This window comes from Thunnus maccoyii, chromosome 17 (assembly GCF_910596095.1).
Source record: "Thunnus maccoyii chromosome 17, fThuMac1.1, whole genome shotgun sequence".
NCBI classification, from domain to species: domain Eukaryota; kingdom Metazoa; phylum Chordata; class Actinopteri; order Scombriformes; family Scombridae; genus Thunnus; species Thunnus maccoyii.
In genome coordinates, this window is record NC_056549.1 from 6,364,309 (window position 1) to 6,377,103 (window position 12,795).

Consider the following 12,795-nt stretch of genomic DNA (forward strand, 5'->3'; position numbering starts at 1 on the left):
CACATACAGAGAGGGACTGGATTAAAATCACTGATTGAAGTAATCTCCCCAACAGACACAAATCTAGTCCGAATGATGCTCCAGTTTTATCTAAATATTATGATAACCAAGTCGCAGATTACATTAAAAGTTATATTACATAACATTATATTGAATTAGTGCCCTGCTCTTTCCCCATTATAACAGCTGAATGTGTAATTATTAAAGGGAAACTTTGCCAATTTTCATTCAGAATTGTATACAATGTGAATAGTATATGCAAATGAACATTGTTTAACTTCCTTCCATGTTGCCTGCACCCAGAGCTCTCCACTCACTTGGTGGCAAAAGTCCACCAGGTGACGCAAAACACGTCATCCAGCGGCCTTTGGAAATCTGCCTTAGAATACTGACTACGTTTCCTCATTTTCTGGAGTGGTGCCTTCAAGGACTGTCAAAGGTGGGTCTCCCAAAACACTCCATCTACCATGTTATGCTAGTGATACATATAAGCAGACACTAAAATATCATACTGCTAAATACTTTAAAATATCAGCATATTTGAAAGAAAACTTGTTTTATGATATAAGGCAGAATATGTGCTGTGGAATCAGATACAACAGACTGTGGAGGAGGAAGCTACCGCCACCGGAGCTACATTACATTGGCAGCCAAAAGACAGGCACTGCAGCCAGGGTAGCTTTGCAGCATCTACCGGTGACCAATGAGGATCGTCAGAGAGAATGGAGACGGACTTAAAAACCCCGTGCTTGAACAAACTTTGCGGTGCTTTGGTAAACCTTTAAACTTATTATGCTTTTCCTTATTTTCAGTCATATATATATAATGTTACAATGTTGGATGTTCATATTAAACGTGGCCAAAGTGTCAAATAATGAGGTAAAAGTATGTAGAAGTCATCCCTGTTAGCAAAAAGCACTGGCTTCAGACTGCTCTGAATGTTTCCAACAGTTTTTTCTTTCAGTCCGAGCCGACGTTGGCTTGTGACAGATTTCTTTATGTGGTCATCTGCTCCACGCACAGCGCGTGAGTTCACTGCTCTGCTCCGCTAACGTTATGGCATTTTTCCATTGTTTTGGAGGTAGTCACGCCGAGGCATGAATCGAGTTGAGCTGGAATGCTGTGAGTGTTTTTCTGTTACACAGCAGGACAAAGTAAAATAAGCTGTTGTTTTAATTTGAAACAGCAAAGCAGGAAATGTTGGGTTTGCATCGGCGGTAACTTAACACGACTTTGATACGGCTGTGAATCATGCAAAGTTACTCTAGTGGAGTCCAAAAATAAAAGTATAGAGCTGTAAATGTGCATAATAGGTCTCCTTTAAGTCAATACAGAACAGCAAAAAGCGACTGTGTTGAGTTACCTGTAAGTTAACTTTTGCAGCTGCATCCAGCTTGAGCACAATCCGGGTTCGGCTCCTCAGCATCAAAAATAGGTAAAAGAAACAGTGTTTGGTTGCAGTTTTTCATCCCTTCATCCATGATTGTTTCCGCAAACAAGCTCAAATAGAGATGGCAGACTCAAGGGTGTTTGACTGTCCGTCAGCAGCTCTGGCTTGAGTGCAGCCGTGCAGCTTTTGGTAAGTTTGCAATTATCGTCATAACTGACTCCAGCGTGTCGTTTGTTTTATGATCCTTGCACACTGGTACGATATATTTAGACTCAATAAAGAAGAACGTATTGTAAATGAAAATAAGCCTCAGTGAAAATATATAACGCTGCTCAGTCTTTGCTAAACGGCTGCTCTGCTGGCTGTGAACACAACGTCAGTAGAGTCTGTCTGATTGGACGGGACATGCGATATGCATAATGGTTGTTGTAGGATTCCCCCTTAAGAGCGGTTTGGGGAATCTACAGCCTTTTTCTCAGTCTTCTCTAGTCATAGAGCACCAATTTCAAAATAATTGCACATTTCTACTACAAAGGTGACTTAGTTTTAAGAAATCATCATGATCACGGCAGTGAACTTTCCCTTTAAGTAAGATTCAGTAAATTAGTTGAACTACTGAATGATGTTTTCTGGTTTTAACATTAAAAAACTGAGCAACCACAGCCCAGATTTACCGGCACTTGGTTAGAGGTCATTTCCGATCATGGCACACACACAAACACACACACACATACAGTGAAGGTAAGGAATAAGAAAGGGTTCCTTGTGTCCTGCTGTGTGAGCTACTTAGCAGTGGCCTCAACATGTTGGAGGAAGTTTCTTATTCCACCAAAGTTTCCCATAAACATTCACCACTGTGCTTCAACATGTGTGTGTCAGAGTCTTTGAATGTGTATGTATGTGCCTACATGTATACTTGTTGTTATTTGTATGTGACTGTGTGTTCACTATGTTTTTATGCATGTGTGTGTTTATATAGTGGTGATATAACACCCCGCTGAAGCCTGGGTCCTGTTAGCGCAGACTGTTGCTTCTCGTAAAACCGCAGGCTGTTTGTGTTCCCCCTTCAGCGGAACAGAAATATTACCCAATCCTGCTTAATGTACCTGCTGGAAACAGAAAGCTTCTGAGCTGTTATTTACACCACAAACATCTCCAGAGAACCTGTCGCCTGCATCCATTCATCCTCCACAACCTGCTGCAAGCTGCTCACACTTAGTGACAGGGAGGGAAACTAATTTTCCTGTTGTGATACCTGTTAATCCCAAAATAAAATATAACTCCTCATGTCCACAGGATGCAGCTCACTTGTAGCAGTGACATTTTCTAATATACTGTAGTTCAGAGTTGTTTTTATGACATTTTTCTTGTTTTACAGCCCATTGAATACATGTTTACAGCTGGTTTAGACGGTGACAGATGCTTTCTAAGCCACTTGAGCTGAAAAGTACATCTCTTTAATAAGACAGGTGTGCAGGAAAGCGACGAATGGATCAAAAGTTGCAAACAAACTTTCGCACACTGTCTAACTTGCAATGATACATTTGGTGTTTTTGGTGTGTTTTGGTGCTAGACCTTCATCAGGAAAATAGTTTGTGACAATGAGAAGCCATCTTAAATAATGCAGGCGGGGAAAACCCACATCCAAGCACCGGACTCTGGCTGTAGACAAACAGCAACTCAAGGACACAGTAATTATTTCCTCTAAGGAAATAGCCAATGATTAGATATCACCCTTTCGAAAGGGCTGTCTTTTTGTACCCAACAGCACAACAACAATGTGCACTGTTGCACAATTCTAATGATCTCTCTGTAAAGGCAGATAGTGGAGACATTATAATCGTTCACCATCTAATATCACACACCCTTATTCTTGAGAATGAAGTTTAGCCTTTGGGGCCTTAAGCATTTATTGCATATTAATATACACATTTAATGTAAGCATTTTTGAGGTACATTTATGATTGTTACGATACAGAGTGTTTTACTTTTCTTGCTCCATGTTTGTATGTCATATAGTAAATTGATGTTTGGCATTTATGCCTTCCTATTGCAATGGAGAATGCAATTGGTTGCAGGCTTACAGTCAGTCTATTTGCCTGATGAAGATCTGGCACCGAAATGTAAAGTGTATCATTACAAGTTAATAGTGTGCAGGTTTGTTTGCAACAGATGCTTTTTGTCTGTACTTGAATATGACAACCCATCATCATTCATAAACCCATAAATGTCAGCCAGTCAATGATTTCGCGTAAAAGTCAAGCAGCCCGAGTTGACTCACATTTTGTCAGTTGAATCCTTGATGAATGACAGCTAATAAAAAGACTCTAAATGACATAAATACATAACTTTGAAAAGTGAAGGCAGTGCAATGCAGAGCATCTGACTCTGACGCTCTCAGCTCTGATGCTGAATGTTAGTGAAGTTTGCTAAACTAAATTTGAAGCGGCTCTTCAGCTGACAGGGCTGTCAGCATCATCAGAGAGATGCTCCGGCGCATCTTGTTATAACTCGACTAATAACAGGATGCACACCTTTTATTCTTCTGATTGTGTGAAAAGCTGAGGAAAAAACAACTCCTACAGGTGTCATAAGAAACTCATGTGGGCTGTTAAATGTCGGTGTGTGGCGTTGGATTGTACTGAAACTGGACGGAGGTGTAATTAACATTTCCCATGATTATTGGGAGGTGGTGTTGAGAAGATGAAACATAGGTGCAAGACAAACTTTCTCTCATTACACTCTAATTATAGACATGGAAATCTAGTTTTGCTGTACATGTGCTCAGAAAAAAGTCAGTAACAAATGAAATGCATCATTAAAAATTAATCTTAAGTCAACAATCAATAAATACAGCCATTTATATACATTCACAAGTGAATTTAACGTTTCAGAGACGCAAATCGGTCCAGCAAAAACAATCCCACTGTGTAAAGATACTCGTACCAGCTTTGACAAAGGTTACAAAGACAAAGATACATTTGATGATTTTACTGCAAAATGAAAGTGTATTTGTTTCAAATAATAGTAAATATATATACCTCAGGTTGTTGTGTACCCATGGAAATTAAAACAAGTTATCTAATTATTATGGTTTTGGAACAATGACCCACCAAAAAAAGTTAGTCCCCAAGGTAGAGCTAAAATGAGCATGGGGATGGGGTAAATTGAGTGCTCTATGGGTAATAAGTGCTACCATTAAATACTGATATAAAATTACACAAAATCAAACAAATTTGAGATAATTTTGAACTTTATTAATGCCATCATTGCCATTTTTTTGTTTATACAGACAGGTGACAAATTAAAGGAAAAACTGGTCCAGGTCTGAATGCTGGACCCCTACAGTGAGAGGGTCTGGTGGCTCTGTTATGCTTTGGGGGGCATTTTGCTGGCATGGTTTGGGTTCACTTGTCCCCTTAGAGGGAAGGGTCACTGCAAATCAATACAAAGTTGTTCTGAGTCATCACCTTTATCCTATGAGCAAACGTTTCTATCTTGATGGGAGTTGTTTCTTCCAGGATGACTGTAGTGGAAATTTAAGATGAATTCACAGAGAGCAAGTTCTTTCAGAGTTTTATTGCAATATCCAGAATACATATTTGCAAGTCCAGATCTCCCGGTTTGCTAGGCTGAAGAGATATTGAATGACAGTTCAGTGTTGGTACTTGCATATACAGCCACATGCATCACAATCATCCCATCACCCTAACAGTTATTTTTAATTAATTCACCATATCTCTAGGGAATTTCTTTCGATCTCTGCTGAGAATTAAGAGTTGAAGGCCAAATCCTTATCTGCCTTTCCTCCCTGGACATTCCCTCTAAAGTTACAGTGACCAAGTCCCACACCTCACCTTTGATACTATCTGTTAAAAACATTTTCATACGGGAAGCAGAGATCATAAAGTCTCACAATGAGCTTTTGATTATAAGGCAGTGTAACATAATCTTAAGACAATAACATAAGTGTATATGTTTCCATTTTAATGACAATGCCCCCACTCACAGGGCACAAGGAGTCACTGACTGGGTTGATGAGTATGAAAATGATGTGAATCATATGCTATGGCCTTCACAGTCACCAGATCTCAACCTATTTGAACACAGCGCTCTCCACCACCATCATCAAAACACCAAATGAGGGAATATCTTTTGGATGGATGGTGTTCATCTCTCTAGAAGAGTTCAGAGACTTGTAGAATCAATGCCAAGGTGTATTGATGCTGTTCTGGTGGTCAAACACCTTACTGAGACACGTTATGTCGGCTTTTCCTTTTATTTGTCACCCGTCTGTATGTACAGCATGTTTGTGTGTGGCTTAAACTTAACATCTCAACAGTCTCTAGAATATCAGAAAATAATTTTTGGGGGTAAAGTGAACCATTGACTCAACATCACTGGCACGTTTTACCCCACTACCTCCATTTTGACAAAACTGTTTCATACAGCGGCTCAGATCCACAGTTATGCTAAGTTTATGACCTTGTTTTGTAGCTTACACTGACTTAAATTAACATGCAATAATGTCCAAAACTTATCTTTTTTAATTAAGATACAAGACTGATAACTTTAGTAACATGATGATGATTTTTTGCTCTGTTTTGCTGACTGCTCTCTCCATGTGCTTGAGTCTGAGATGGATTGAGTGATGTGAACTGTACTTTCTTAATTTGTGATCACGTGATTACTTTTGCTCATGGTTACCTAGATAAAGGGGTTGGCTCTATTTACCCCGTTCTCCCCTATATTTTCCTGTAGTCAAAAGCCAAAAGAATGAAAAATGTTGATTTAACAACAAATGACAACCTGTATCTTTCCATCGTCACTCGACTTTAGAAAAAGAAAAGAACATAAAAGTGAAAAAAAAAAAATGGAGAAACCTCAGGAAGAAGAACAGGGAACAGATCTTTCTTGGAGGACACCATGTGCAAGACATATAAAAATTCTTTCTCCTATGAGGATTTATTTTGTTCCCAGATGTTTCCTGTCTGGAAAAGACCCCTTCATAAAAATCCACATATCATATTCCAGAAGTACAGTGATAAGTGGAATGAAATGAATGAATGAACAGTGAATTATCCAGTGAAACTAATCCTTTAATTCAAATTGTCCAATTACTTAAATCTAGTCTCATAATATGGCCTGCCTCTTTAAATAGGATCATTCAAAGAGCTCCAGATGGATTTATTAATGATTACAAACACTCCAATTATCAAATTAGAAAGATGAATTAAGTTTGACGTGGAAAATCAGGTGCAGCTTTACTTTATTATGAGTTTTATCTCACATAAGCAGCAGAGTGTAGAAGCTAAAACTGAAATTATTTGGAAATGCATAGTGGGACAATGTGTCCACTTTTCTTATTTTTTTACCCTTCCTCTTGGCTTCTCTTCATACGTCTTCTTAAAAAATTCCCTATTTCCGGTGAAAGGGAAGAGCTGATTGTGGAGAAAGCACTTGAAAAGGTTAAAAGGTCTGTTTCTTGGTATTTTCCAAAAGTGCAGCATTAACATGATGTAAACCACACCCAGTCCAGAGGAAAAACACTCCTGCTTTCAGTTAATTCCTGTCAAAACACTCTTATCACACTTTTTGATATCAAATATTGGAACACACACACATACAACTAAATCAACAGGCTGAAATCAAGCTGGGTGAGGTGGTTTCCTGACCTAAATAAGAACCAGCAACATTTTCTTCTTCTTCTTCTATGGAGGAAAAAGTGACCTGCTGCCCCTGTGACTGTCTGGGACTGCTTGTACGGATTGTTAAACCCTCTGAGACGAATAACTGATTTTAGGCTATGCAAATAAAACTGACTTGACCCAAGAGATTAGAGATGCGAGTTTTAGTTCCCTCGACGGTCTGGGAAAATGTAGGTGAAGACCTTTTGGGCACGCACACACACACAGAGCGAGAGGCGGGCTGGTGGAGTTTTCTCACATTTTCGTTTTCTTCTTCTAAACCTTTGACTTTTCTCTTTTTCTCTATGAGGTCTGTTCTTCCAACAAACTCTCTTAACGCCGCAAACTTGCAGTAAATCTCTGGTTTCAGCCTGATGAATGTCACCTGTTCAGGAGGAGGTTCCTGAGATTTCATCATTAGCTTCATTGATGCCCCCTAAAATGTCCATATAAGGCAACATGTTCCTCACCAGGTTAGAAATCAGCAGACACATTTATCAGTGTCAGTAGTCGTGTTAAGAGGAGCAGAAACACTCCATGACTAAGGTGGTCATGTGATCAGGAAGTGGTCATGTGATCAGGAGGTGGTCATGTGAGGAGAGGAGAGGAGAGGTTTCGTGTTTCTTACTTGTGGAATCGACCTGCTCGGTCCTCGTTGTCGGCATAGAGGAACATCTTTAAGGCGTAGTTTTCAATGTGGGCGTTTCCGACGACCTCCTGACTGATGGAGTCATTATCACTCAACTCCTTCTTCATCTGGAACACAAACGCACAAATAATCATCTAAAACCAGTAGGGTAACATTCAATTTGGTTAAGGGAACATAATGATTTGATTAGGACTTGCAGGAAAATTCCACTTTATTTCAACCTGATGTATTTCCCATAAATGTTGCAACTGTGGCTTTATGTGTCATGCTAACTTTGCTCTCTCCAGCTCCGTTATAGAGATTCCTGCTATTCACAAAAAAGATGTCTATCGCACACAACGCCAAGCATCACGGCGAGCTGCCAAGACTCCTACAGCTTTCCAAATAAATAGCTTTCCTCATGCAGTTAGCTATAATGGCTGCTACAGGCAGCTAGTTTCTGTGTACTGGAATCTCTGTAACAGAGCTGGAGGGAGCGAAATTAGCGTGACACAAAGAGCCACAATGGCCACATTTATGGGAAATACATCAGGTTGAAATAAACCGGATTTTTCCTTTAATGCATAAAGTTAAAGACTTGGACTTGAGTCAGGAGTTGTTGGTTTTGATCAGAGACAGCCAAGATCAAGATTTCATCATTTTATGAGTCATACATGATAGTAAACTGAACATCTTTGAGTTTTGGGCTGTTGATCAGACAAAACAGAACATTTTAAGACGTCACCTTGGGCTCGTAGAAATTATAACAGGCATTTTGTTGGAATTTTTTTGACATTTATAGACGAGACGATTAATCAGGAAATGAATCAAAGCCCTTGGTGGGAACACTTGTCACCCTAGTAGCTAGTTGCTTTATGTTTAGATAAAGTGAACTGACAGTTGTTTTATTTTACTTTTCAATAGATCAAGTGAGCCGCTGTTACAAAGTCTGGCAATAAGTGACAGCTCCAGTTTTTTATGGCGTAAATTAATTGTTTAAACTGACGTTATTTGTGAAAATGAATGCAAAACAGACAAAAACAAGTCTGGTTTCCAAGATGAAGTGTCTTTAAGATTCCACAGAGATTTACATTATTGCTGTGACCCAGCTTGACCCAATGATTCAGGGTTATGATATACTGAAGGTACTAAAAATCCAGTTTCACGTTTTGGGAACATTTATTGATATCAGTTTTTTTCTGGTAGGGTAACAGTCAGATAAATGTTGTAAATGTAAATAATTGGAATGAATGAAATGGACTCTTAGCCTGTGTGCAAATAATAAAAACATAATTAATCGATAATTAAAATAATCTTTAGTTGCAGCCCTTATCTTGATCTTACATGCATTTTCTTATGCTCAATGTGTCTTGGCAGCATAAACCTGTACACTGTCAGTGGATGTCTTCTTAAAAGATTTTGGTTTTGTGTGTTGTCTCATTAAAGTAGATCATCATAACTCAAGCAAACATGTCCTTGCTTCAGTAGGAGGCATGTAATGTCTCTCCATCTCTCTCCCTCTCTCTCTCACAGGGCTTCAGGTTTCTTGTAAAACCACTAAAGCAAACACGCTGGCTCCTTTCCAACAGGTGGACCCTGACCGGCCTGAATAGACACACTGTTCACTGACTTCATCAGCATGTGTGTGTGTGCGTGCGTGTGTTGCAGCAGAGCAGGGAACTGTAAAACCACTGTGGCTGAGTGAAAGAAGTGCAGAGTGCAGAATGAAAGAAGACAACTGGTCAGGGAATATAAAGAATCTGGGATCAAAGGGGAAAACTCACCACACTGAACACCGTCTTCTCAGGCTTCAGCTCACTCTGAGGTGTCCATTTAACCCAACTTTAAGTGGATTTCAGCAACTTTTAAAATGTTAAAAATTAGGCTGACATCTAGAGCTGCTACGATTAGGTGATTAATCGATGGACAGATATTAATCAATCGCCAAATATTTTAAGTCATTTCAAAGAAAGAAATGCTGCATTTCCCTGGTTCCAGCAGGTTTATTTAGCCTTCTATCTTATTTAGATATATATTGTAGTATAATGCACATATAATACATTTTTCTTATGATTTCTCTTTGCTTATATAAATATATTTCTCTTCTAGAATGTGAGTTACTGTAAGATGACCCTATTTCTCGTCAGGGATCAATTAAGTATTTCTAATTCTGATGACAATAAACTGAATATGTTTGATTTGTGGACTGTTGGTTGGGAAAAAACATCTTGGACTTTAGGAAACTGTGATTGAAATGTTTCACCGTTTTCTGACATTTTATAGATTTGAACAACTAATGGATTAAATCAGGAAAATAATCAACACATTGATCGATAATGAAAATAATCTTTAGTTGCAATTGTGTTTTAATCATCAAACATCAAGCTCGGTCTTTAAATTCAACTAGAGCTGCAACAATTAGTTGATTGATTGATTAATCTGTTTACAGAAAATTAATCAGAAACTATTTTGATAGTTGAGTAATCATTGAATTTATTTTTCTACCAAAACTTCCACACATTGTCTTGTTCCAGTTTCTGAAATGTGAAGATTTGCTGCTTTTTTTCTGTTTTATGTTATTGCAAACTGAATATCTTTGAGTTTAAGACTGTTAGACATGTAATAATGACATTTGTCCAATATTTTCTGACATTATAGAGGAAATAATTAATTGCAAAAAGTATCATTCTATAATGAAAATAACTGCAAGCTGAAAGACATAGTTTAGTATTAGTATTGGAAACCCCGGTGGATCCTTCTGGATAGAGCAAAGTGACTTTTGATTCGACTTAACTACTGTATGTTTTCATAAACCAACAAATCACAAGTAAGACGAAGCAGGCTCCACGCTACAAAAGCCATGTGGCAGGTTTTGACCTGAAAAAGCCACATAAAGATGGAAAAAAAATAGCACTGAATGGTGTTATCTAATATCAAATCAGCATGAATCACAGCAGCGAGAGTGTGTCTGACAGCCAGACATCATTCCTGCTGATACTAACAGCTAGCTGCTGTGCAAAGTTTGCTTTTAAATGGACATACTAAAAAAAAGTGAGTTCCTACTGTTCATGGATTATTTTACTTGATCATTTCTAGTGTAAAACACTATTTGTCTAAATTGCCTATTCTCAAACACGCTGTGACGATAGAATTGTCATCAATCACAATAATAACAAATAAATTCCTTAAAAGGCATTTATCATGTATTAAGAATTATGTGTGTGATTGTGATGCTCAAGAAATGTGTGTTATTAGCTGACCACTGTCTCTGGTTCATCCCTGCACGACCTTCGTCCACAATCCCATTAATGTATTTTTAGACTGTAACCTCCGTGGCTTGTGGAGCAGACGAGCCTCTAAATTTAGCAACATCTGCCAGGTAGCTGCTTGTGATTTCCTACTCTGCAACATATGAAACTGATTTTGAAACAAGTGATTTTCCATCGTCCCAGAGAGAGTGAAGCCTCAGAGAGTTGAGCCAGTGGAAAAATAGAACTAATGAGTCCAACATGTATTGTGTGTACGAGCCAGGTCATCAGGGAAAGAGAAAGAGGTTGTGGTTTGTGTCCTCGCTCGTTCGTTCACTCGCTCTGTAGAGATGAGTCACAACTACCAGCTACGGTTCATAAAGGAGTGGAACATAGAAAAAAAAAACAACTCAAGGTATCCCCATGTTTTCGAGAGCTGCACTGAGAAAGTCTGGAGAACATCATATCATCGCTGAATCATTTAGGTAAATTTTTTAAGCAAAAATGCCAAACAATTGATAGTTCCAGGTTCTCCAATATGAGGATTTGATGCTTATCTTCCTCATAGTAAACTGAATATCTTTCTATCTTGACTGTTGGTCAAACAAAACAAGACATTTGATGAAGTCATCTTGCACTCTAGGATATAGAGAGCCTGAATGAAACTGGAACAGTTTTGTTCCAGAAGTAAGAAAACCACATTCATCCCATTGACATTTGTAACTACACTAATAACTTAGAATCCAGCCTTAGAACAGAACCTTTGTTGTTTATTCAATATTTATGTTTTTAGCGGCCTTCGACAAACATCCTTTTCCCATAAGTCCTAGATGTTTGTGGGCTCGACAGAAGAGACAGGTTCATGAGTGAGTGGAGGGGTCATGGTGAGTTCAGACATGTCTGTAATAACAGCAGGACAGAGAGGAGCGATCGCTGTACAAATCTTTACACAGCACAGACTACAGCTAGAGAGATGAACAATGACTTTAGAGGAAAGAGTTTTTGGATTTCTATAGATATGGACAAAACCAAACCATCTAGAACCCATTTTTATAGATATGGACAAAACCAAACCATCTAGAACCCATTTTTATAGATATGGACAAAACCAAACCATCTAGAACCCTCCTCACTGACCTGCTGGAACTGCCACCCAATATTTAAGAATGTTCCTCATTGATACGCTGAAACTGTCATCCAACATTTAAGAACGTTCCTCACTGAAGCGCTGGACCTGTCACCCAATATTTTAGAACGTTCTTCACTGATACACTGGAACTGTCATCAAACATTTTAGAACGTTCCTCACTGACATGCTGGACCTGTCACCCAACATTTTAGAACGTTCCTCACCGATGTGCTGGACCTGCCACCCAACATTTTAGAACGTTCCTCACGCTGGACCTGTCACTCAACATTTAAGAACGTTCCTCACTGATGTGCTGGAGCTGTCATCCAACATTTTAGAACGTTCCTCACCGATGTGCTAGACCTGTCACCCAACATTTTAGAACATTCCTCACTGACACGCTGGAACTGTCACCCAACATTTTAGAACATTCCTCACTGACATGCTGGAACTGTCACCCAACATTTAAGAACGTTCCTCACTGACATGCTGGAACTGTCACCCAACATTTAAGAACGTTCCTCACTGACATGCTGGAACTGTCACCCAACATTTTAGAACATTCCTCACTGACACGCTGGAACTGTCACCCAACATTTTAGAACGTTCCTCACTGACATGCTGGAACTGTCACCCAACATTTTAGAACGTTCCTCACTGAAGCGCTGGACCTGCCACCCAACGTTTTAGAACGTTCCTCACTGAAGCGCTGG

At 39.0% G+C, this 12,795-nt stretch overlaps 1 protein-coding gene across 2 annotated transcripts in view; it reads right to left on the reverse strand.

The window, feature by feature from the left end:
* The window catches only part of vta1 (vesicle (multivesicular body) trafficking 1), a 77,711-nt gene that overhangs the window by 36,706 nt on the left and 28,210 nt on the right, over positions 1 to 12,795 (reverse strand). For both annotated transcript variants that reach the window (XM_042389613.1, XM_042389612.1), the window contains exon 3: positions 7,706 to 7,833. In XM_042389613.1, coding sequence (XP_042245547.1) covers positions 7,706 to 7,833 — 128 coding nt within the window. The remainder of the gene's footprint in view (positions 1 to 7,705; positions 7,834 to 12,795) is intronic.